Source organism: Stegostoma tigrinum, chromosome 23 (assembly GCF_030684315.1).
Source record: "Stegostoma tigrinum isolate sSteTig4 chromosome 23, sSteTig4.hap1, whole genome shotgun sequence".
NCBI classification, from domain to species: Eukaryota; Metazoa; Chordata; class Chondrichthyes; order Orectolobiformes; family Stegostomatidae; genus Stegostoma; species Stegostoma tigrinum.
In genome coordinates this window covers 48,072,980-48,098,776 of record NC_081376.1, presented here as the reverse complement: position 1 = coordinate 48,098,776, position 25,797 = coordinate 48,072,980, and the positions used below count along the sequence as shown (strand labels likewise).

Below are 25,797 nucleotides of genomic sequence, written 5' to 3'. Positions count from 1 at the left end.
TTTGGTGATTCCCAGGGTAAACTCAGAGTCATAGAATTATTGAGTCATACAGCACAAAAACAGACCCTTCGGTCCAACCAGCTGATGCTGACCATAATCCCAAACTAGATTAGTCCCACCGCCTGGGCCATATCCCTCCAAACGTTTCTCATTCATGTACTTAGCCAAATCTCTTTTAAACATTGTAACTACACCTACATTCACCATGTCCTCTGGAAGTTTATTTCACACACAAACTACTCCCTGTGTAAAAAAGTTGCCCCTCGCGATTTTTTAAAATCTTTCTCCTCTCATCTTAAAATTATGGCCCTTAGTTTTAGACTCCCCCACCCTAGGGAAAAGACATCTGCCATTCACCCTACCTATGTCCCTCATGATTTTATAAACCTCTGTAAGGCCACCCCTTAGTTTCCTACACTCCAATGATAAAAGCCGCAGCCTATCCCCCTTCTCCTTATAATTCCAACCTCTCATTCCTGACAACACCCTGGTAATTTTTTTCTGAACCCTCTCCAATTCAATAATAACCTTCCTACAACAGGTTATAACAGAGTTCTCTCTCTCTTCAGAGAGCAGTCCCTTAGGGCTAAAGCTCCCTTACATTGAAGCTTTTCTTGACCTCCAGAGGTCTTTGTTGTCAAGGATTCATGACTGTAGCTTGTAAAAGGCAGAGCTTTTTGCACCTGATCCAGCGGTGAATCCCTTCAGTGATGGTGACCTTTTCAGAGAGGTGGCTATAAAGGTATAGGAAGTGCTCCAACACATTCCAAAGTGGGGAGTGAAATATTTGACTGATCAAATCTGGGTTATTATAGAATTCCAACAGTGTGGAAACAGGCCCCTTCGCCCAACAAGCCTACACTGATGAGCATCCCACCCAAACCCATCCCCCACCTCTTTTCTCTGTAACCCACCTAATCTAGGCATCCCAGCGCACTGGGGGTAATTTAGCATGGCCAATCGGCCTAATCTATACATCTTTGGACTGTAGGAGGAAACCAGAGTACCTAGTGGAAGCCCACACAGACATTGGGAAAATGTGCAAACTCCACACAGACAGTCACCCAGGGCAGGAATTGAACCCAGGTCCCTGGTGCTGTGAGGCTGCAGTGCTAACCGCTGAGCCACGGTGCCATCTTTGAAGCACTCGGTGGGTTAGGTTTTGACACCATCCAAAGGCAGGCCAGCTGTATGTAGAATCGAAGAGATCAGGAATGGTTTGCAAATCTGGCACACAATAGGCAATGATTCAACTGTAATTTGTGTAAGAGTGTGGCGATCAGTTGAGGGAAATGGTATTGCCAGACAGATTATAAATAATGTGAGGGCCATCAAGCAGCCTTTTTTCACCCCTGTCCAGATTTTGAAAGCACCCTTTTCAGATCTCCCACTCATCTGAATTGCAGTGTCATATCGTCATGAAGCAGTTACAATATCGTGAAGAAATTTCTTAGAAATCTAAATCTCTGGAGGACAATCCCCAGAGCCTCATGATTAACTGAATTAAATGCTGTAATCAGGTTGATGAATGCAATGAACAGCTCCTCATGCAGTCCTTGACATGTTGCTTGGATTTGCCCTGCAGCAAAGACCATGCCGGAGCTTCTTCTGGAAGGTCTAAGCCCACATTGTCTCTCCGAGAGCTTCACCACCTTGTGAGTGAGGGGAATTCTGCCTATTTGATTCAGGACAGCCTTGCATCTCATGACGGCCAATGTACTGTTGCTTTATTCAAATGTTCTTTTAGATTCAGGATTTGTCTTTTGGAGTTCAAAGATGTGCAGGTTAGGTGAATTGGCTGTGCTAAATTGCCCATGATATCCAGGGATGTGTGGATTACATAGATTATCCATGGGGAGTGCAGGGTTTCAGGGATGGGGGGGAGCTGGGTTTGGGTGGGATGCTCTTTAGAGTGTTGACATGGACTCAGTGGGTTGAAATGACTTGCTTCCACACTGTAAGGTTTCTGTGAAACGAAAGATCTGGATGCAGATGTTTATTACAACTGGCTTTATTTGATTGCATCGTTTGGACGTGGAGTTAAATGCGTGAAGGCTTTCCAGATTAGTTGTGAGCTGCTTTTTTTAAAATTCCTCTCTTGAATCAGGCTAAACTAGTGCTGACACATCGCTCTGCTTCCTCTTGGAATTTTGATTTTCGCAACGTCCCTTCATGAGGTGAATTTTTATTAACGATTGAGCAAATCAATGATCAGTGCAGTAGGCATCAGTGCCATGCCTGGATTGAATGATAAAGTAATCCAAAGTAAGGGAAATTAGCCTTTCCTATCCACAGGGCCAGGAGATAGAAAGGGAGTGTCACAGTGTCCAGCATGGTGTTAATGGTGGGGTACTGTCACTCCAGTCATTTTGGTAAGTGCATTTAATATCCTGCTTTTTTGGTCGTGGCTTCCAACATTTCTATCAAACATTGTATTTTAAGCCACATACCGGTCTCCATTCCCCACACGCAACATCTGCAGAATTGAGTAAAGCATGCACTACGAGCCCCTATTGTTTTGCTCAGATAGTGTAACAGGTTTGGAGATTCTGATTTGTAATAATCATTCGCTTCCAGCCCACTCTATTGGAGGCTTACCAGAGTGCAATGACGCCTGAAGTACAGGCACATGTGGTGGAATTTCTAGATCAAAATTCAAAATATATTTTGTAATGAATGGCTGCACATCCCACGAGCACCAAAACTATTAACAAATTATCCCGAGCCATTTGCTTGTTAAGTTCTTCGTGCATTCTGCTGTGACATTCTCTTTGTGTTAAATATACCATCATAACCTTCAATCATTGTATGTTGTGATGGGTATTTCTTTCAACAGTGAATGGTACAATAAAATAGTCTTTGGGATTTCCTTTGTACTTGCGTTTATTCTGTGTGAAGCTGCAGTGAGGATTCCTTCAGATGGTGGCTATTTGCCTTGCATGGACGCTGTTGTTTCTGCAATTGTATGGAATCATAGAATCCCTACAGTGTGGAAACAGGCCCTTCGGCCCAACAAGTCCACACTGAAACGCAGAGCATCCCACCCAGACCCATTCCCCTGTTACCCACCTAGCCTGCACACCATGGGCAATTTAGCATGGACAACCTAGCGAGCCTGCACATCTTTGGACTGTGGGAGGAAACCCACGCAGACACAGGGAGAACGTATAAACTCCCTACAGAGAGTCGCCTGAGGGTGGAATCGAACCCGGGTCCCTGGTGCTGTGAGGCTGCAGTGCTAACCACTGGGCCTCCCAAAATTCGGCTTTTTCCCCTTTATTCATTCATGGGATGAGAACATTTGCTGGCCAGGCAGCATTTATTGCCCATCCCTAACTTCCCAGAAGGCAGTTAAGAATCTTTGGAGTCACATGTAGGCCAGACTGGGTAAGGGTGGCTGAGTTCCTTCCACAAAGGAAGTTAATGAACCAGATGTGTTTTTCCCCAATAATCGGCAATGAATTCATAGTCATCCTTAGACTCTTAGGTCTAGATATTTATTGAATTTAAATTCCACTCTCTACCATGGCAGGATTTGAACCTGGTCCCCAGGACTTTACTGGGTCTCTGGGTTAACAGCCCAGTGATAATACCACTAGCCCATCGCCTCCCTATCTCGGCTCTTGTTCTGTTTCTTCCCCCATTTCAAGTGGAGAAGACTCTATCATGAGGATTTGCTTCTTAGCATCCCGTATCTGACGATGGGTTCATTTCAGTCCCTGCAGTTACTGTAGCCATATAGAGCAGGAAGTCAAAGGTACCACTGCATAAGTTTGATGTGAGTTAATAAATGAGGCATAGAATAGCTGCTGCAACCTGCCTGTGATACCTTACTGAGGCCTGTTCAGAGGGAGCTGCCTTCTTTGGAATCTTTCCCAAATGAATTGGTTGTGAAGATAAAGGTTTGTGGTGTTCTGTCTGATGCAAGGGGAAATTAATTGTAACCGTTTGTAACTCAGGGTACAGGCTTTGGATTTTTGAAACATTTGTTCATGGGAAGTGGACATTATGGGCTAGGCCCATTCCTAAGTGTCCAGAGGGTAGAACCAATGCTGTAGTTCTGGAGTCACATGTAGGCCAGTTCAGATAAGGACAGCAGATTTCCTTCTGCACAAGGTATTAGTGAACCAGATGGGTATTTTTTACAACAATTGACACCAGTTTATTGGGATATGTGGGAATACCATCCACTGCAAGTTTCCTTCCCAGCCATTTACTGTCCAACCTCGGAAATATTTTGCCATTCCTTCCCTGTCACTGGGTCAAAACCCTATTACTGCCTCTCTAACGGCATCGTGCTTCTATCTATAGCAGGTGGGCTGCACCAGTTCAAGAAGGCAGCTCACCACCACCTTCTCAAGGGGCAACTAAGGATGGGCAATAAATGCTGGCCCAAACACTGACACATCCCATGAGGGAATTAAAATATTCGGCTGGCTTTTAATTCCAGATATATTTTTTACAAATAACCTGTTGCGTTGGGATTTAAGCCCATGTCCTGAGCATTAGCCTGGGTTTACTGGATTAGTATCCCAGTGACATCACAATGCGACCAACATTTCTTTTAATTAAAACAGTAAACAATTAAACTTAAACATATTCATAGGGAAACAGTAACACAGTTTAAGCATGTCAAAACTCTGTGGTAGACAGGTTTTAAGATAAACCTGCCAGTGCGTCTCCCAATCTTTCTGTGAGCAGTGAACTTAATTTTTGACAAATGAATGAAAATGGCATGAGTCAGTAATTAAAGATTACAACGATGCTTGTTTTATTACCCCTCTGCACATTACTGAAATCATGATATGCAGATTTTGTAAATATGAGTAGGATCTCCACGAGCTCCACACAATAGTATTCAATAGACCATGTTCAGAATCTGCCTTTCTCTGCTGCAAATTATATCTTTGGTGTTTTTATGTGAATGCAGTGCTCACCCAGAATATTAGCTATGTGACAATAATGCACAGTATTATTTTCACCTTGGCCTTCTGAATTTCCATGTGCACATCCCAGTCTCTGCGTGATATAGTGGAGACAGAGAAAATGTAGATAATGCTGAATAGTGATGTGATTACATAAGAATATAGAGGTTTTTTTCATTCATTCATGGGAAGTTCTGCTAGCTGGATCAGCATGTATTGCTCATCCACAGTTGCTCCTGAGCAAGTGGTGGTTAGCTGCCTCCTTGAAATGCTGTGGTAGAGTTGGGGCAGATAGAGCCACAGTGTAGGGGAGGGAATTCCAGGATTTTGACCTAGCGACACTGAAGGAGTGGTGATACATTTCCAAGTCAGGATAGTGAGTGGCTTGGAGGGGAACTTGCAAAGAGTGGTGTTCCCATGTATCTTTTGCCCTTGTCATTCTAGATGGTGGCGCTGTGGGTTTGGAAGGCGCTATTTAAGGAGACTCGTTGAATTTCTGCATTACTTCTTGTTGATAGTTAACACTGCTGTTTACTAAACTTCAGAGGTGGAGGGACAGGATATTTGTGAATGGGGTGCCAATCAAATGGATTACTTTGCCTTAGAAGGCATGAAGTGTTTTGAGTATTATTGGAGCTGCACTCATCCAGGCAACTGGGGACTGTACACTTATACACCTGACGGTGGATGGACTTTAGGAAGTCACATGTTGAAACACTGGCCACAAGATTACTAGCCTCTGACCTGCTGTTATAGCCACAGTAGTTAAATGGTTAGTCTCCTTGGTTTCTGGTCAATGGTAAGATCCAGGACATTGATAGGCAGGGATTCAGAATTGGTCGTGACATTTGATGTCAATGGACAATGATTAGATTGTCTCTTTTGGAGATGGTCATCGCCCAGCACTTGTGTGTTGTATATGATACTTGCCACTTTTCAGCCCAAACCTAGATATAGGACAGGTCATGTTTGATTTGCACACAGACTATTTCAGAATCTGACGAATCCACATATTGCACATTTGTCAACAAGTATTCCCACTTCTGACCTTTTGACAGCAGCAAGGTCATTGATGAAGCAGCTGGAGATGTTTGAGCCTAGGACACTACCCTGAACTCTAGTAGAGATTTTCTGGAACTTAGATGACTGACCTCCAATAACTACAACCATCTTCCTATGTGCCAGGGAAGACTCCAATTGGCAGAACTTTCCTGTTGATTCCATTGACTCTAGTTTTGCTAGGGCTCCTTAATGCCACGCTCCAACTCTGTTAAATGTAGACTTGATTTCAAAGGTTGTCACTCTCGCCTCACCCTCTGGAATTCAGTTCTTTTGGCCATGTTTGAACCGAGGCTGTAATGTGGTCAGGAGCTGAGTGGCCCTGGCGGAACCCAAACTAGGTGTCGCTGAGCAGGTTATTGCTGACCAGGTGTTGTTTGATAGTGCTGTTACTGACACCTTCCATCACTTTGCTGATGATCGAGAGTAAACTGATGGGGCAGTCATTAGCCGGGTTGGATTTGTCCTGCTTTTTGTGTACAGGACACACCTGAACAATTTTCCACATTGCCGGGTGGACACTAATGTTGTAACTGTACTGGAACACCTTGGCTCGGGGAGTGACAAGTTCTGATGTGCAAGTCCTCAGTACTATTCCCAGAATGTTGTCAGGGCATACAGCCTTTGCGGTATCCAATGCCTCCAAATGTTTCTCAATATCACATGGAGTGAATAAAATTGGCTGAAGGCTGGCATCTGTGATGTTGAGGATTACTGGAATGGACTGTGATGATTCGTCTACTCAGCACTCCTCGCTGAAGATTGTTGTGAATGCTTCAGCTATATTTTTTGCAGCAATGCGCTGGGCTGTTCCATCGTTGAGGATGGGAATACTTGTGGAGCCTCGTCCTCAGTGAGTTGTTCATCCACCACCATTCATGACTGGATATAGCAACTCTGCGGTGCTTAGATCTGATCCGCTGGTTGTGGAATCTCTTAGTTCTCTCTATCACTTGCTGCATATGCTGTTTCCGACACAAGGAGTCCCATTTTGTAGCTTCACCAACTTGGCACCTTATTTCCAGGTATGCCTGGTGCTGCTCCTGGCATGCCGTTCCACACTCTCCATTGAACCCAGATTTATACCCTGGCTTGATGGTAATTATAGAGCGTTATACGCCTGGCCATCAGGCTGCAGATTGTATTGGAGCGTAATTCTGCTCCTCATGGATGCGCAATCTTGAATTTCTTTGCAAAGCTCTTTTCAAAGTCTGTATTACTAATCCAATGACAGTGCCACCAAACACTATGGACAGTAACTACTATGTGAAGAGGGGACTTTGTCCCCACAGGGACTGTGTGATGGCCACTTCTACTAATACTGACATGGGCAGATGCAGCTGTGACAGGCAGGTCGGTCAGGGTGAGGTAAGTATGTTTTCCTTCTTGTTGGTTCCTCACCAGCTATCAATGACCCAATTTAACAGCTGTATCCTCTAGGACCTGGCCAGCTCAAGCCATAGTGTTGCTGGTGGTGCACATTGAAATCCCCCACCCAGTGTACATTCTGCACTCTTGTCATCCTGAGTGCGTCCAACAGGTTTGGTTTAACATGGAGGAGTACTGATTCATTATCCAACCAGGGGCGCGTGTGTGTGTGTGTGTGTGTGTGTGTGTGTGTGTGTGTGTGTGTGTGTGTGTGTGTGTGTGTGTGTGTGTGTGTGTGTGTGTGTGTCTCCGAGTGTGTGTGTGTGTGTGTGTGTGTGTGTCTCCGTGTGTCTCCGAGTGTGTGTGTGTGTGTGTGTGTGTGTTGCACAGTTTGGAGAGGATGAGCCTCACAATCTGCACTTGTGCTGCAATTTGACTCTGTGAGGGCATTATTCACAATTTTCAATTACAGATCATTGAAAATTTAATGCGACTGGCTTTAATGTAGTCAAGTTCTGTTTAAAAAAAGTCATGATTAGTCTCTTTGCCTGTTTGAAAACTACTCCTTACACTAGCTTTTACTTTTGCTCTGCAATTTAATTTCACATTTTGTACACTTTGCTATCTGGTCTGATATTCAATGTTGAATATCGCTGGAGTTTGTACAGAGCAAAGAGCGAGAGAGAGAGAGAGCGAGCGAGAGAGAGAGCGAGCAAGAGAGAGAATTACCAATAAGTGGAGCTGCAATTCAGTGCCACTTAGGCAGTGACATATATTTCAATGATCATAAAGCACTTTAGAATGTCCTGAGACCATGAACAGTGTTATTAATGCAATTTTAAAAAATGAAAATTTCAAAAACCATTTATGCTCAACTCAGATCCAACAAAGCACTGCAAACAAATAATAATACCTTGTTTGCATGCCAATGTAGAAAAGACAGCAAGATTCCTCTCTTCCTCTTGGTTTACCATATTAGTGACTGAATGTTTAATAATTATTAAACAGTTTATTAGATTAATTGCTATTCTCCTGATTAAAGCAGTAGTGGATGGTTTAACTATGCAGTGCTATGGCTGTCACTTGTCATAAAGATTTGTGTCTCTAAGTTAGCCTAAGACTAGCTTTTCTACAATGTTGGGCTGAGGAAGAGTGGTACAACATAATTTGTGGATGTTCTCTGCAAAATTAATATAAATCATCAATAATGGACAGAGATTGACTGAACAGCCCTAAGAACAGGCAAGAAGGGAGAAATTTATATCCAAATCCCTCTCTTAGATTAATCAGTACTTCACCAGGCATTTAAATCATTCAATTTCCACAACAGGGTTTCATTTCAATGAGGTTCATGAAACTGCTCTCTCTGCAGAAAAGTAGATTTACAGATGATTGAGGTTACAAGGACTCGATAACACAGTGTAAAGTGTGGCAAACATGATACAAGTGTAATGATTAGAGTAATTTAGCAGCACCATGTAAATGGATTAATTACAGTGGCTCATTCCTTAATACCTGAATATGAAAGTTAGATCAATTGTAGATGTTGGAGTACTTGATTTATTTCACTCTTATTATTGTCACTATCTGAACAAAAATAACAGGCAGTTAAAAAATCAGAATAGGATAAGTGCTGGAATAAACCTCAGTAGATTGGCCAGCACCATTGTAGTATGAAAAGCAGAGTTAAAATTTCAGAGCTGTGATCTCTTTTGGGGAATGGAAAATGTTAGAGGTATAACAGGGGTTTTGAGCAAGGAGTGGGTGGTACAATGACGATGAAATGGGTGACAGGGTAGAATTCAGCAGAGATTCAATGACAGTAGAAAAGTTAGCTTTCTGGGGCCAAGGGGGGTGGAGATGCTGCAAGAAAAGAAACAAAAGAAGTGATGAGAGCAAATGCAGTGCTGAGTGAGAGAGACATAAAATTAAGCAAAGGAAAGGAAATAAACCGGGGATTTGAAATTGTGGTGTGAAATTGTTGAACCCAATGTTGAGTCTAAAAGACTGCAGAATGTCTATTTGGAAACAAAAGTGCTGTTCCTGAAGCTTATATTCAGTCTCACGGGAACAGTGTAGCAGGTTAAGGACAGAGATGTTAGGTGGAGGGCATGGTGGAGAATTAGTAAATGAGACACCAAGAGCTGAGAGTCGTACTTCAGACAGACTGGAAGGTTTCCGCTAAGCAATCACCCCCATCTGAATTTGCTTTCTTCACGTTGTGAGCAAAAACCACAACACATCATTGAAAGAACTGCAGATGTATCATTGTTTCACCTGTATGGAGTGTTTTGGGGCCTCAGACATTGAAGAGAGATGGCGAAGGTAACAGGGCAGCCCAGTGAAATGTCTGCCAGTTCTGGTGCACTTAACATGCCGCATTTCTGTAGAAAGTGGGAATGCAGTACTACTGGCGATTTAAGTGGGATCCATGAAAGGCTGGTCACCTGACAGAGGTAACCTAGCAATAGCAGCCAAACTCTTCACCTTTAACCCCCATGAATTGGTGTTTCTGTTCATCTACTTCTCCCTGTTTTTCTCTCCACCTCCTACTCTTCCACCTGCTTCATGGAAATCACCCCCAACCTCACCATCACTGAGAATTCTGTCACAGTCCAGGCTGCCAAGGATCAGGCAAATGATTGTGAGCTGTTTCAGTCACTGTGTGAGTGTGAGCTGTTTCAGACAGTCACTGAGTGAGTGTGAGCTGTTTCAGACAGTCGCTGGGTGAGTGTGAGCTGTTTCAGACAGTCACTGAGTGAGTGTGAGCTGTTTCAGACAGTCGCTGGGTGAGTGTGAGCTGTTTCAGACAGTCGCTGTGTGAGCGTGAGCTGTTTCAGACAGTCACTGAGTGAGCGTGAGCTGTTTCAGACAGTCACTGTGTGAGTGTGAGCTGTTTCAGACAGTCGCTGGGTGAGTGTGAGCTGTTTCAGACAGTCACTGAGTGAGTGTGAGCTGTTTCAGACAGTCGTTGTGTGAGCGTGAGCTGTTTCAGACAGTCACTGAGTGAGTGTGAGCTGTTTCAGACAGTCACTGAGTGAGTGTGAGCTGTTTCAGACAGTCACTGAGTGAGTGTGAGCTGTTTCAGACAGTCGTTGTGTGAGCGTGAGCTGTTTCAGACAGTCACTGTGTGAGTGTGAGCTGTTTCAGACAGTCGCTGGGTGAGTGTGAGCTGTTTCAGACAGTCACTGAGTGAGTGTGAGCTGTTTCAGACAGTCGTTGTGTGAACGTGAGCTGTTTCAGACAGTCACTGAGTGAGTGTGAGCTGTTTCAGACAGTCGCTGTGTGAGTGTGAGCTGTTTCAGACAGTCGCTGTGTGAGTGTGAGCTGTTTCAGACAGTCACTGTGTGAGTGTGAGCTGTTTCAGACAGTCGCTGTGTGAGCGTGAGCTGTTTCAGACAGTCACTGAGTGAGCGTGAGCTGTTTCAGACAGTCACTGTGTGAGTGTGAGCTGTTTCAGACAGTCGCTGGGTGAGTGTGAGCTGTTTCAGACAGTCACTGAGTGAGTGTGAGCTGTTTCAGACAGTCGTTGTGTGAGCGTGAGCTGTTTCAGACAGTCACTGAGTGAGTGTGAGCTGTTTCAGACAGTCACTGAGTGAGTGTGAGCTGTTTCAGACAGTCGTTGTGTGAGCGTGAGCTGTTTCAGACAGTCACTGTGTGAGTGTGAGCTGTTTCAGACAGTCGCTGGGTGAGTGTGAGCTGTTTCAGACAGTCACTGAGTGAGTGTGAGCTGTTTCAGACAGTCGTTGTGTGAACGTGAGCTGTTTCAGACAGTCACTGAGTGAGTGTGAGCTGTTTCAGACAGTCGCTGTGTGAGTGTGAGCTGTTTCAGACAGTCGCTGTGTGAGTGTGAGCTGTTTCAGACAGTCACTGTGTGAGTGTGAGCTGTTTCAGACAGTCGCTGTGTGAGCGTGAGCTGTTTCAGACAGTCGCTGTGCGAGTGTGAGCTGTTTCAGACAGTCGCTGTGTGAGTATGAGCTGTTTCAGACAGTCGCTGTGTGAGCGTGAGCTGTTTCAGTCACTGTGTGAGTGTGAGCTGTTTCAGACAGTCGCTGTGTGAGTGTGAGCTGTTTCAGACAGTCGCTGTGTGAGTGTGAGCTGTTTCAGACAGTCGCTGTGTGAGCGTGAGCTGTTTCAGTCACTGTGTGAGTGTGAGCTGTTTCAGACAGTCGCTGTATGAGTGTGAGCTGTTTCAGTCACTGTGTGAGCGTGAGCTGTTTCAGACAGTCGCTGTGCGAGTGTGAGCTGTTTCAGACAGTCGCTGTGTGAGTATGAGCTGTTTCAGACAGTCGCTGTGTGAGCGTGAGCTGTTTCAGTCACTGTGTGAGTGTGAGCTGTTTCAGACAGTCGCTGTATGAGTGTGAGCTGTTTCAGTCACTGTGTGAGCGTGAGCTGTTTCAGACAGTCACTGAGTGAGTGTGAGCTGTTTCAGACAGTCGTTGTGTGAGTGCGAGCTGTTTCAGACAGTCACTGTGTGAGTGTGAGCTGTTTCAGACTGTAGCTGTGTGAGTGTGAGCTGTTTCAGACAGTCACTGAGTGAGTGTGAGCTGTTTCAGACAGTCGTTGTGTGAGCGTGAGCTGTTTCAGACAGTCGCTGTGTGAGTGCGAGCTGTTTCAGACAGTCGCTGGGTGAGTGTGAGCTGTTTCAGACAGTCGTTGTGTGAGCGTGAGCTGTTTCAGACAGTCGTTGTGTGAGCGTGAGCTGTTTCAGACAGTCGCTGTGTGAGTGCGAGCTGTTTCAGACTGTAGCTGTGTGAGTGTGAGCTGTTTCAGACAGTCACTGAGTGAGTGTGAGCTGTTTCAGACTGTAGCTGTGTGAGTGTGAGCTGTTTCAGACAGTCACTGTGTGAGTGTGAGCTGTTTCAGACTGTAGCTGTGTGAGTGTGAGCTGTTTCAGACAGTCACTGAGTGAGTGTGAGCTGTTTCAGACAGTCGTTGTGTGAGCGTGAGCTGTTTCAGACAGTCGCTGTGTGAGTGCGAGCTGTTTCAGACAGTCGCTGGGTGAGTGTGAGCTGTTTCAGACAGTCGTTGTGTGAGCGTGAGCTGTTTCAGACAGTCGTTGTGTGAGCGTGAGCTGTTTCAGACAGTCGCTGTGTGAGTGCGAGCTGTTTCAGACTGTAGCTGTGTGAGTGTGAGCTGTTTCAGACAGTCACTGAGTGAGTGTGAGCTGTTTCAGACAGTCGTTGTGTGAGCGTGAGCTGTTTCAGACAGTCGCTGTGTGAGTGCGAGCTGTTTCAGACAGTCGCTGGGTGAGTGTGAGCTGTTTCAGACAGTCGTTGTGTGAGCGTGAGCTGTTTCAGACAGTCGCTGTGTGAGTGTGAGCTGTTTCAGACAGTCGCTGTGTGAGTATGAGCTGTTTCAGACAGTCGCTGTGTGAGTATGAGCTGTTTCAGACAGTCGCTGTGTGAGTGCGAGCTGTTTCAGACAGTCGCTGTGTGAGTGTGAGCTGTTTCAGACAGTCACTGAGTGAGTATGAGCTGTTTCAGACAGTCGCTGTGTGAGCCTGAGCTGTTTCAGACAGTCGCTGTGTGAGTGTGAGCTGTTTCAGACAGTCGTTGTGTGAGCGTGAGCTGTTTCAGACAGTCGCTGTGTGAGTGTGAGCTGTTTCAGACAGTCGCTGTGTGAGCGTGAGCTGTTTCAGACAGTCGCTGTGTGAGTGTGAGCTGTTTCAGACAGTCGTTGAGTGAGTGTGAGCTGTTTCAGACAGTCGCTGGGTGAGTGTGAGCTGTTTCAGACAGTCGCTGTGTGAGTGTGAGCTGTTCAGACAGTCACTGTGTGAGTGTGAGCTGTTCAGGCAGCCACGGCATGAGTGTGAGCTGTTTCAGACTGTAGCTGTGTGAGTGTGAGCTGTTCAGACAGTCGCTGTGTGAGTGCGAGCTGTTTCAGACTGTAGCTGTGTGAGTGTGAGCTGTTTCAGACTGTAGCTGTGTGAGTGTGAGCTGTTCAGACAGTCGCTGTGTGAGTGTGAGCTGTTTCAGACAGTCACTGAGTGAGCGTGAGCTGTTTCAGACAGTCGCTGTGCGAGTGTGAGCTGTTCAGACAGTCGCTGTGTGAGTGCGAGCTGTTTCAGACTGTAGCTGTGTGAGTGTGAGCTGTTTCAGACAGTCACTGAGTGAGCATGAGCTGTTTCAGACAGTCGCTGTGCGAGTGTGAGCTGTTCAGACAGTCGCTGTGTGAGTGCGAGCTGTTTCAGACTGTAGCTGTGTGAGTGTGAGCTGTTCAGACAGTCGCTGTGTGAGTGCGAGCTGTTTCAGACTGTAGCTGTGTGAGTGTGAGCTGTTTCAGACAGTCACTGAGTGAGTGTGAGCTGTTCAGACAGTCGCTGTGTGAGTGTGAGCTGTTTCAGACAGTCGCTGTGCGAGTGTGAGCTGTTCAGACAGTCGCTGTGTGAGTGCGAGCAGTTTCAGACTGTAGCTGTGTGAGTGTGAGCTGTTTCAGACTGTAGCTGTGTGAGTGTGAGCTGTTCAGACAGTCGCTGTGTGAGTGTGAGCTGTTTCAGACAGTCACTGAGTGAGTGTGAGCTGTTTCAGACAGTCGCTGGGTGAGTGTGAGCTGTTTCAGACAGTCGCTGTGCGAGTGTGAGCTGTTTCAGACAGTCGCTGTGTGAGTGCGAGCTGTTTCAGACTGTAGCTGTGTGAGTGTGAGCTGTTCAGACAGTCGCTGTGTGAGTGTGAGCTGTTTCAGACAGTCACTGAGTGAGTGTGAGCTGTTTCAGACAGTCGCTGGGTGAGTGTGAGCTGTTTCAGACAGTCGCTGTGCGAGTGTGAGCTGTTTCAGACAGTCGCTGTGTGAGTGCGAGCTGTTTCAGACTGTAGCTGTGTGAGTGTGAGCTGTTTCAGACAGTCACTGAGTGAGTGTGAGCTGTTTCAGACAGTCGCTGTGTGAGTGTGAGCTGTTCAGACAGTCGCTGTATGAGTGTGAGCTGTTTCAGACAGCCGCTGTGTGAGTGAGGGTTTCAGATACTAGTTGTGTGTTCTAGCCTGCGACCTGATTTTTGCACTGGCCAATTTCAAGGACTCAGGGTTAGTAATTAATTAGCCATTGCGGAGATCAGGCTCAGGATATTTGAACTCCCATGCCTCAGTGAAATAACACTCTCTTACTTTCTGTTTGTCTGAACGTAGAAATTGATTAGTAATGGTGGAAACTCCCTTCCTGCGACAAGTCAGGTGACAAGATGGTCTGCTGGGGCAATCCTTGAGACGAGCTGCAATCAGGAGAGATTGAGGCAGCTCTGTTGCTCAGAAGAGTGAGCTTTACAGGCGTGCCCTGATGACAATTCATTTGGAATGGATGTGCAGACTTAAGCAAGGAAACTGGCAACTTTGGTCATCTTCTCCATTGAGCAGGTTAAAATCAGGAGTTACCAGCTCCTGGGTATCTCCTGGGCATCTAAGTCACCTGACAATTGCAACATGCCACTACAATAGCAGGGTGGTTGCTTGAACTGAATTCTAACACTGATCTGTGGCAACAAATAAAACTGCACTCATTTGTACTTTTGTCTTAGTTTCTTCAAAATGTTGACAGTTCTGTGACATTGCCTGAGTTGTTTCATGGATTGATCCAGCGGAGGGAACATTTATCGCAAAGTGGGAATGAACTTTTGCTTTTATTCAATTAATGATTGACCCTGTATCAGAATGAAGGCCAGCTGCCTGACAGAACCATTAAATTAAAACTGCCTGTTTCTCACGCGTGAATATTTTCCATCTCATGATGTAATCAAGTTTTGAACTTTACTGACCTGTAGCTGGGCTGATTAATTAACTCTTTCATCTTTTTAACAAGCAGAAGTATCTGGTTCTAGCCCAAAGTAAGCATGTGACAATGTGTATCTTTTATACCCCTTGGCTAGAGGTGTTAGCTAGCCTTAGGTTTGTCCTTAATAAAATAATTCCTGGGATGAGGGCATCACCAGCTAGATCAGTGTTTATTGTCCATACTTATCTTCTCAAAGGACAGCTAAGAGTTAACCACATTGCTGCCTGGAGTCACATGTGGGCCAAACCAGGTAGTGATACAGTTCCCTTCCCCGAAGGATATTAATGAATCAGATGAATTCTTGGCTCATCCCTCCCCAACAATTGTTTCATCGTCATCATTCAACATTTAATGCCAGAATTTTTATTTTCTTGTGTTCAAATTCCACTGTCAGCCAAGTAGATCTGAACCTAAGATATTACCTCGGTGCTCGGATTAACAGGCTAGCAATAATACCGCTAGGCCATTGTCTCCTTTCAAAGTTTGTGAGTGTAGTGTTTAAAATAAAGACCTGCTGTTAGTAAGAATGATAACTTGGGAGGCATTGGACTAGTGGTACTGTTGCTACATTATTTATTCAGACAGCCAGAAACCAGGGGCCTGGTCTTTGACTTCCGCTGGGTGGTGGAATTTGCCTTCAATTTAAAAACCTGTCATTAGTAACCCATCCGGTCTACTTTCCCTATAGGAAAGGGAAACTGCTGGACTTTGTGTGACTCCAGACCCACAGCATGTGGTTGACCTTAAACCCCAGACTGTAAATGTTGGCTCAGCCAGTGATGCCCACATCCCATGAATGAATTTAAAATAACCGTGAGATTGTTTTAAAAACTGAAATAACTGCACAGAGGCCGGTATCCCGTCACCAAGTTACCCCCTTATTTACACATGCACAGTACATGGGCTCTGACCAGCCTGCTGAGAGCCAGACCCTAGAATGTGGAGACTGTCTGAATCTCCTGTTTATATCTGTCAGCCAGGGCTCCCCGACTGGCACAGGTTAACAAGCTCAATCAAGAATCTTATAGTCAATGAAATCCACCTGACCCTCATTCCAATTTCGACAAGAACTCAATATACTTACTAATGCCCTTAAAGGACCAGCATGTGCAATCCTTCCTGGTTGGACCCATTACAGTGAAATGACCTAGCAAGCCAGAAGTTTGTTGAGGGCTCGTATACTCTCACATTCCATCACCAACAGGACAAATGAGGCGTGCACTACAAATGATGAATGCATCATGCTGGAAATTCACTCTCTGTTTCTTTATCGGTTCCGTCTTAATGTCGGTTTTAATTTGTTGAAAATTAAAGCGCAATACTATCCATTAAAAGAACATCAGAAAATATTGTCATTGAAAATTGGAGTAGTTTACATGTTGGATGACTGCTACTTTAAAAGTCACAATCTTTCATCAGCCTTAATTTACTACCATGAAAATCCAAACCTAGTGCCCCAGTCAGCTATCCTTGTCTATCTACCTGGGACAAGCTGTTTTTGGAGCCAGGATTATGAGGTGCCAATGGCGGAACGTTAGATTATCAGCCCTCCTAATTAACAGAGAGCGTCCCAGAATTGATCTCTTGGGTATTGCTGTTGCAGAACCAGGACTAATCTGCATTGTACTTGGGTGCCTTCATGCATCCATAGCCTTTAGTCTCAATCTATGGCGTTGCAACATCCTGTCCATGTCCCTGATACAGAAGCCACTGCCTATCTTCATTTATTAGCCAGAAGCCACTAAAGTTATATCATAGCTATGCTTCCCATTACAGTAATTTTGTTAATGAAAATGTTGCCACTTTGTGCTCTCTACTGTAGGACAAATTAACAGAGGACTTGCATTATTAGACCTTACGTTCAGTGGGACTGAAATAAATCATTCTTGAAACCTTTCTTCGCACTAGATTTTTAAACTTTATCTCATGAGGACCACAGCCTTTGAGCATGCTATCAGCAACATAATTGTCACTCATCAAAACTCCACAAAGTTATTGATTTTTTTGGAATTGATTGGTGCAGACTAATAATACAGTAATGACAATTCCCCTTTTCACTCTATGGAAGCCTGTTCTGTGAGGGATACCTGTTTTTAGCAAGTTATCTCAGAATGAGTGGTGGTGAATATTTTCCTGAAATGTGTGAAATGAAATCAGAAGACAATGCAACCTTAATCTCACTGATTAGAACAGCTGGACATATCTTGCTGGAGCAGTACAGTCATTTTATTGCTTTTATTAAATTGTGGATCTGCCCTTGAGCGTTCATTACCTCTATCACAGCTGGCTAACAAATCTTAGTATAAACTGAAATTAAAAATAATAAGAATGGGCTGTGATTGACCTGTGAATACAGTGACAATATTAGCATCATTTAAGTACATACTTTGTAATTGTCCGTCCTTGCTTAGAACGCATTCTGTAAGTAGAGGCTAAATGCTAGAGGCATATGGATATCAACTGGGGTGCATCTTTGTAGGAAATAAGGAAGAGAAAAAAATAAAGATCCACAGTGAATTTTCAATAGATCAGAAACATCCAGTTGATTTTGGGTATGATGTCATTTTTGACCACCATTAGAAATCTAGTGCTCATTGGGTATCTCATTCTCTCAAAGCACAGAGTTGTTGGCATTGATAATGATATAAACATCCATAAATATTAGATTAAGAGGACCACAGCTGGAGTAATTTGAAGTAATTCAGGTAGATCTTGGCTTTGAGCAACGGTCAATACAAATAAAAGTCAGGAGAGATGGGAAATGTGCTGCAGCCCTGCAATCACTTCTCTCACACTCTTACCTAATCAATGACTCCTTTAGTAAGTGAGCAGAGCCCTAGTGATCACAAGCTGTTGACTGATGAGAAATTCACTGCAAGCCTCAAACACACGTTAGCCTCTGGGCAGATTCCCAAGTTTGGAATGCTGTGGAAGACTGTAAACATCCAAAAATAGGAATGGTCACCAGGGAATTGGGCATAACATATATGCTTGCCATCAGGGGAGCCTGGCGTAAGTTTAAGACCACAGAAGATCAGGTGCAGCATCAGTGAAGGCAGTATAGGTGAGAGGAAGGGGTAGATAGAGTGATGGGGGCGGGAGGAAGAACAAGACCAGCAGACGTGCAGGTTGAGGTGTAGAGAGTTGTGCAGATAAGAATTCCTTGTGTGAAACAAATTTGTGTAAGAAGCGGTTTGGAACTCAGGAATGTCAATGTTTGGGAAAGTCACCAGTTTAAATCCGTAGTTAATGAGGATATGGAAGACGGGCCGTGACTTGAACAGGTCACAAAATTGAATAGTTGGTGAAAGCATAGATACCTTGAGCTCTCCCTGTGAAACTGGGCAAGATTCCTGGCTGACTGAATTCATGCACGGAAATTCCATGAATCTAATTACTTACATATTATTCTGTTTTTGTGTGTTACAGGCTCCCTGACTGTTTCTGTCACTGACATGCGGGCACCTGTGGTTGGAGCCTCTGGCGGTGTGTACGCTCTCTGTTCTGCACACTTGGCCAATGTTGTCATGGTAATTGTTCAGTTTGCCTTTCCAAATGTAATTAAACCAAAAACACAGTGCAAATAAACCACAGCAGCATTGAGCTATGTCGAAGATCAAGTGATACACTGTCTTGCAGCATGTGATTTTCTCTTGGCAAAGTACAGATCCCAAATTTTATAGTGTGCCGAGATTAAAGCAGTCACACATAACCCTACGGTGAATTCCCAACTTCTGCCAGGTTGCCAGAGAAAGGCAGGGCTGAAATATGCTATTACAGCTGTTTATGGTGTTATCGACCCAAGTGAGGAGCAGTTTAGACCATTTTGAAAATCAAAAAGTAATCTCTTCAGTTACAAAATTCAGGAGTACATTTGTCTATCTTTCATTAGGTTCAATCTCACTCCGTTCCTGACCAGGGCAATGGAGCAAGCAATATTTCTGCTGGTAACAAGCTATAAGGGGCCCACTGGAGGGTGTGAGTTTATTCACTTTTCCAGGCACTGAGTTGAAGCTCCAATTTTGCTACTGGTTAAAATCCAATTCCCGGCATGTCTCACCATCCAGAGAAAGTGGGCAGGGGGAAGTCACAAAATCACACAGGACAGAAGAGGCCATTCAGTCTATCCAGCTAAATCTACCCTGGCCCCACTTTCCCATAATAGGCCAATAGCCTTGTATGTTATGACATTTCAAGTGCTGATCCAAGTACTTTATATTGGTTGTGAGTTAGTTAAAAACTGGAGCTAGTTGTTTTCCTCACTCCATCCCCACTTTACTCAGGCTAACTAAATTTTGTCAGAAATCACACGACACTGGGTTATAGTCCAACAGGTTTATTTGAAAACACAAGCTTTCAGAGCCTTGCTCCTTCCTCGGGTGTTCGTGAGTCCACCCCAGTTCTGGCACCTCCACAGTGTCACTGAACTTTTAAATAGATAATTCATCATGTCCTTGTGTTTTATACGAGGTGTGAATGGAACAGAAGACAGTGAGAGCCATACAGAAACAAATTTTATGAAATATTATGTTTTAAATGTTTAATTTTTTAACACTAGATTAATATTCCAGTTGTAAGCTCGTTAATGTTGTTGGAGTGGTCTCGTTTCTGTTGTATCAATTTTATTTCCATTACCCAAGTGGCTTGGTAGTTAGACAGCTGCTTCTCAGCGCCAGGGACCTAGGTTCAGTTCCAGGCTAGGGAGACTCTCTATGTCGTGTTTGCACATTCTCCCCATGTCTGCCTGGGTTTCCCCTGGGTGATCCTGTTTTCTCCCACAGTCCAAATATATATGCAGGTTAGGTGGATTGGCCTTGCTAAATTGCCCATATTGTTGAGGGTGTGTAGGGTAGGTGGGTTAGCCAAGGTAAATGCAGGGTTAGGGATGGGGGTGGGATGCTCTTCAGAGGTTTGGTGTAAACTTGATGGGCTGAATGGCCTGCTGCCACACTGTAGGGATTCTATAATACTGCTTTCTGTGAGTTGTTATCCTACAGGCACGTTACCACTGCACCGTAAGTTGGAATACATAACAGTTTAAGATCAGATGCACCTTCTTTACAATTGTTGACTTGAGGTAAGCTTGTGGATCAGCGATAGTGTCCCTACCTCTGAGCCAGGAGACCTATATCGAAGTCTCACCTCTTCCAGAGGTGTTGATTGAAAATACATCAGTTTGCTGGTCCACTCCAGGACCTTAGCATGTTGGTGCCATCTGGTGGTTGAAGCTTGAACAAAGATTTTGCTGAAAGCCTGTGGTTCCCTGTTTCGATCTATTGAGATGAAATGAAGTGACGGTTCCAGCACCTGGATTTAGGCACATGGTCTGACCATCAAAGTTCCATCAAAAGCTCCACGGTTCTATTTTATTCAAAAGAATTAAATTCAATTGTCTTATTTAAAGAAATTTAACATTGCTGACCCCTTTGTTGCCATGGCTGATAAATATAAATATAAAAAAAGTGAAACTTTTGCATATTAAAAGGAGTGAGTTGACAATCAATTTTGTTATCAGTTCACCAAACACACCAGGAAGTTATGCTGTAGAACACCCAGGTCTCCTTGCACAATCCCCATCCCTAACTTAAATGGTGATATGTTCTGAGGAAGTGTCATTGGCCCCAAAACATTAACTAAGTTTTCTCCACGAATGGAGCCAGGCCTACTGGGCTTTTGCAGCAATTTCTGTTTTTGTTGTTGAATGGTGATAGGTTGGGGAAGGGGGAGGTATAACAAAACCAGGGCGTCTTTGTACACAAGTTGCTGCAAGTAAACTTGCAGATGCAGCTGGAGGCGAAGTAGGCAAATGATATGTGGTCCTTCATAGCGAGAGGATTTGAGTACAGGAGCAGGGAAGTCTTGCTGCAGCTGTATTGGGCTTTGATGGGACCACAGCTGCAGTATTGTGCGCAGTTCTGACCTCCTTACCTGAAGAATGCTATGGAGGGAGTGCAACAAAAGTTTATTGATCTGATTCCTGGGATGGTAGGACTGACAGAAGAGCAGCGACTGGATTGATTAGGACTATTTTCAGTAGAGTTAGAAGAACGGGTGGCGGGGGTCAGCAGGGAGTCCTCATAGAAAACCTTTAAACTCCAACTGGATTGGACAGGTAAATTCAGGAAGGATGTTCTCAATGATGGCTTAGTTCAGACCAGAGGTCACAGTCTAAGGATAAGGGGTTGGCATTTTAGGGCAGAGATGAGGAGAAATTTCTTCATCCAGAGAGAAAGAGAGATAAACCTCTGCCACAGGACTCTCAAGGGCAAAATATTACTAAGAGTTTCAAGAAGAATATAGATATAGCGCTTAGGACTAAAAGAATGAAAGGCTATGGAGAGCAAGTGGGAACAGGCAGCTGAGTTGAATGATTAGCCATGATCATATTGAATGACACATCAGGCTTGATGGGCTGAATGGCCTATTCCTGTTCCTATAGTCTGTTTTGCTTTGTTTCTATGTTAGAACAGCAGAATACAAATTCCCCATATCTCTGTCTGAAACACTTCATTCCATATTAGTGCGAATTTCAACCCATTGATTTTAGCTATGTACATAAAGCTACAAAATATAACAATTAATGGTAAGCAAGCAAAGTTTTTGTGGTTTCCTTAACTAGTTAACATTTTTGAATGAGATAAATATCCATTCTAGCAATAGTCCTGTGCACTATGAAATCTGAATGTTGCCTAGGTACATGAATAGGACTCCACTGTAGTGTTTTAAGAGATCATTCAGAACAGTTCAAGGGTTACCGAACAGCAACTGAACAGTCAGTTAAGAGAGACAGAGTCAAAGGAGGTTATTGTATGCTGGTAAAATGCTGCTGGGGGATAGGACAGCCCATGCTCAGATCTTCAATTGTGGCAATGAGTAGATGCTGAATTATCAGCAGAAGGGATTGAACTACACAGATGTGAGCAGACTTTGAGGCAGTCCATGACAGAGTGGCTTTTGAGGGAATTCTGAGGGTAGATCCTCAAAACTGAAGATTTGAAATCTCCTGTAAAGGAGAGATTAGTATCTCAGTTAGTTGCTGAGAAATCCATGAGATCTGTGCTGTGTTGGGTATTCAACCACTGTTGAGCAAACCAAAGTTCAACCATCTTAACTGTTTAGCCAATGCACTTCCCCCATCATAAGGTCAGATTTGGGTATATTTGCTGATGACTACACAATGTTTGGCACTATTCACGCCTTCTAACGATACTGAAGCAGTTCATTTCCAATTGCAACAAGATCTGAACAATACTCAGATTGGGGTTGATAAATAACAAGTAATGCATATGCTATACAAGTGCCAGGTGATGACCATTTCCAATGAGAGAACCTAACAATCACCCCTTGACATTCAATGGTATTACTATTGCTGAGATCCCACTATCAACATTCTGGAGCTTACCATTGACCAGAAACTGAACTGGACCAGCCATTTGGGGCAGCATGGTGGCTCAGTGGTGCCTTGCAGAGCAAGGGACTTGAGTTCAATTCCACACTCGGGCACTGTAGTTTGAATGCACTCCCTGCATGAGTGGGTTACTTCCCACAGTCCAAAGACTTTTTTCACTGGAGCATAAGGGTCTGTGGGGTGACCTTATCGAGATTTATAAAATCATGAGGGGCATAGATAAGGTGAATGGCAGGTGTCTATCCCCTTGGGTGGGGAAGTTCAAGACTAGGGGGCACATTTTTAAGTTGAGAGCAGAAAGATTTTAAAAAGGACACGAGGGGCAACTTATTTACCCAGAGATCATGTATGGAATGAAATTTCAGAGCAAGAGGTGGATGTGGGTACAGTTACAATGTTTAAAGGATGTTTAGATAAGTAGATGAATAAGAACTATTTGGAGGGATATAGGCTAAGGACAGGCAGGTGAGACTAGTCTAGTTTGGAATAATGTTTGGCATGGACAGGTTTGACAAAACGTCTGTATGATTCTATTGCAGGTTATGTGGATTGGCCATGCTAAATTGTCCAGAGTGACCAGGGATGTGCAGGCTAGGTGGATTAGCCATGGGAAATGCAGAGATACAGGGATGGTGTAGGAGGTGTGTCTGGATGAGTTGCTCTTTGGAAGGTCCATGTGGGCTCGATGGGCCAAATGGCCTGCTTCCACACTGTAGGATTCTATAATTCTATATAAACACTGTGGCTACAAGAGCAGATCAGAGGCTATGAGTCCTGCAGCATGTAATTTACCTCCTGACTCCCCAAAGCATGTCCATCTACAAAGCACAAGTCAGGAGTGTGATGATATACTCCCCACTTGCCTGGATGAGTGCAACTCCAGTAACATTCAGGAAGCTCGACACTATCCAGAACAAAGCAACCCACTTAACTTGTGTGACCTCAAACATTCACACTATCACCAATATTCAGTAGCAGCAGTGTGTATCAAGATGCTCCGCAGAAATTCATCAACGATCCTAGAAGAGCATCTTTTAAAACCAAGACTGCTACTATCTAGAAGGACAAGGGCAGCATATACATGGGAACACTGCCACCTGCAAGTTCCCCTCCAAGCCACTCTCCATCCTGACTTGGAAGTATATTGCCATTCCTTCACTGTTGCTGCATCAAAATCCTGGAATTCTCTCCCTAATGTCACAAGCAGCACATGGACTGCAGCAGGTCAAGAAGACAACTCAACATCACCTTCTCAAGGTCAATCAGGGATGTGTAATAAATGCTGGCCCAGCCAGCAACACCAATGTTGCATGAGTGAATAAAAAAAATTTGTTGACCCATAGTTGCCTCATGTTAATTCCGGATATTAAAATATGTCATGTAGGTGTATTGTTTTACATTTCTAACTTGTATGGTGTAGTTTTTTTTAAAAAAAGTGGAATCTCCTGGCATTTTTCTCCTAGTAAGTATCTGGAATCTCATGTTACTAGTTTAGACTTGGATGCTGTTTAAGTATAGTTATCTTCCAGTGTATAAAACCTTAGACTGTGTCTTTACCTTAAACAAAAAGTTACCCGTCCTTATACCAATCAGATTGGAAATGTGATGGTATTGTCCAAGATTGTAACATATCAAAAAATTTTAGTAACAATTGTACTTTTTACAGAAATTTTGAGATAAATGTCAACAAGTTCCTCTATCTTGTTGACTGATGAATGCTCACATTCTAAGTCCAATGAAATGGTAAATCTACTATCATTAGATTGTCATTATGTCTTTTACCTGAAGGAATTTGCTTATATTGTGGTCCACATGGAATCTGCTGTCATAATATTTTACATGCTGCACAGCTTTACAACCACAATAATGAGACAGAAGCATCTTACTTGATATTTTAATGTCGTGTCTCATAAAAGCTAATGCATACTATTTATCATAGAGTCTCTTGTATATTTAAATAACTTTTTTCTATAAATTTGTGTGCCTCAAGTTATGAAATATTGAATTATGAAACACTGTATAATTTTCACCTCATATTTGTCGAGATTAAACTCCCTCTGCCATTTCTCTGCCATTGCCTCCAACTGATCTATATTCCACTGCACCCTCTGACAATCTTCCTCACTACTCACAACTCCACCAATCTTTGTATTGTCCGCAATTAGACCAGCCACACTTTCCTCCAAATCATTTAAGTGGAGCAAGGACAGCAGAGGTCTCAGCTCTGATCCCAGTGGAGCCACATTAGTCAATGACCCTCCATTCCAAAAAGCATCCTTCCACCACTACCCTCTGTCTCCTGTGACCAAGCCAGTTCTGCATCCATCTTGCCAGCATATTCCTGATACCAGGTGACTTCACCTTTTGCACCAATTGCACATTTCTGTGCTTGTCACGCAAAAAAGACAACAGGACCAAGTGCGAAACACTTGTAATGCCCAATGATAGCTCTGTCTAATAAAAAACGTAATTGATGGTAGATGGACAGAGGCGGGGGGAGGAGGAGTTAGGCTCATTGTGAAATTGAATTGGAAGCATGCAAGTTACTGCTTGAGGAAGGGTCACTGGGCCCGAAACGTTAACTCTGTTTTCTCCTTCACAGATGCTGCCAGACCTGCTGAGCTTTTCCAGCAACTTTGTTTCTGTTCCTGATTTACAGCATCCACGGTTCTTTTGGTTTTTATTTACTGCTTATTATTACTTGCTAACAGAAATGCTAGCTGGTTCTTATTCTAATATACAAAGAGCAAGATTCCATGAATGAACAGTGGAGAGGTCACCAACTTTCTTGGATATTAAACTGTAAATCCAGCAGCAGTTTCTGGCACAAATATAGAGAATGTTGGAGAATCTCAGCAAGTCTGACAACATCTGTGGAGAAAGAAACAGTTAACGTTTTGAGACCAGTAGGATTGGACCTCAGAACAGCTGTTGACAACAGAGGCAGTTTCTTTTTTTCATTCATTGATGAAGGCATCACTGACCAGATTTATTGCTCATCACTAACGGCCCAGAGGGCAGTCAAGAGTCAACCACATTGCTGTGGGCCTGGAGTTACATGTGGTCCAGACCAGTTAAGGATAGCAGTTTCCTTCCCTAAAGGATATTAGTAAACCAGAGGTAGTAGGAACTGTGGATGCTGGAGAATCTGAGATAACAAGGTGTTGAGTTGGATGAACACAGCAGGCCAAGCAGCATCAGAGGAGCAGGAAGGCTGACGTTTCGGGCCTAGACCCTTCTTGGGTTTTTCCAATAATCAACAATGGGTTCATG

The 25,797-nt window shown here is 44.0% G+C and overlaps 1 protein-coding gene across 3 annotated transcripts in view; it reads left to right on the top strand.

The window, feature by feature from the left end:
* Window positions 1-25,797, top strand: part of rhbdl1 (rhomboid, veinlet-like 1 (Drosophila)) — a 239,275-nt gene that overhangs the window by 208,052 nt on the left and 5,426 nt on the right. For all 3 annotated transcript variants that reach the window (XM_048551678.2, XM_048551681.2, XM_048551679.2), the window contains one exon: window positions 18,546-18,646. In XM_048551678.2, the coding sequence (XP_048407635.1) occupies window positions 18,546-18,646 (101 nt within the window). The remainder of the gene's footprint in view (window positions 1-18,545; window positions 18,647-25,797) is intronic.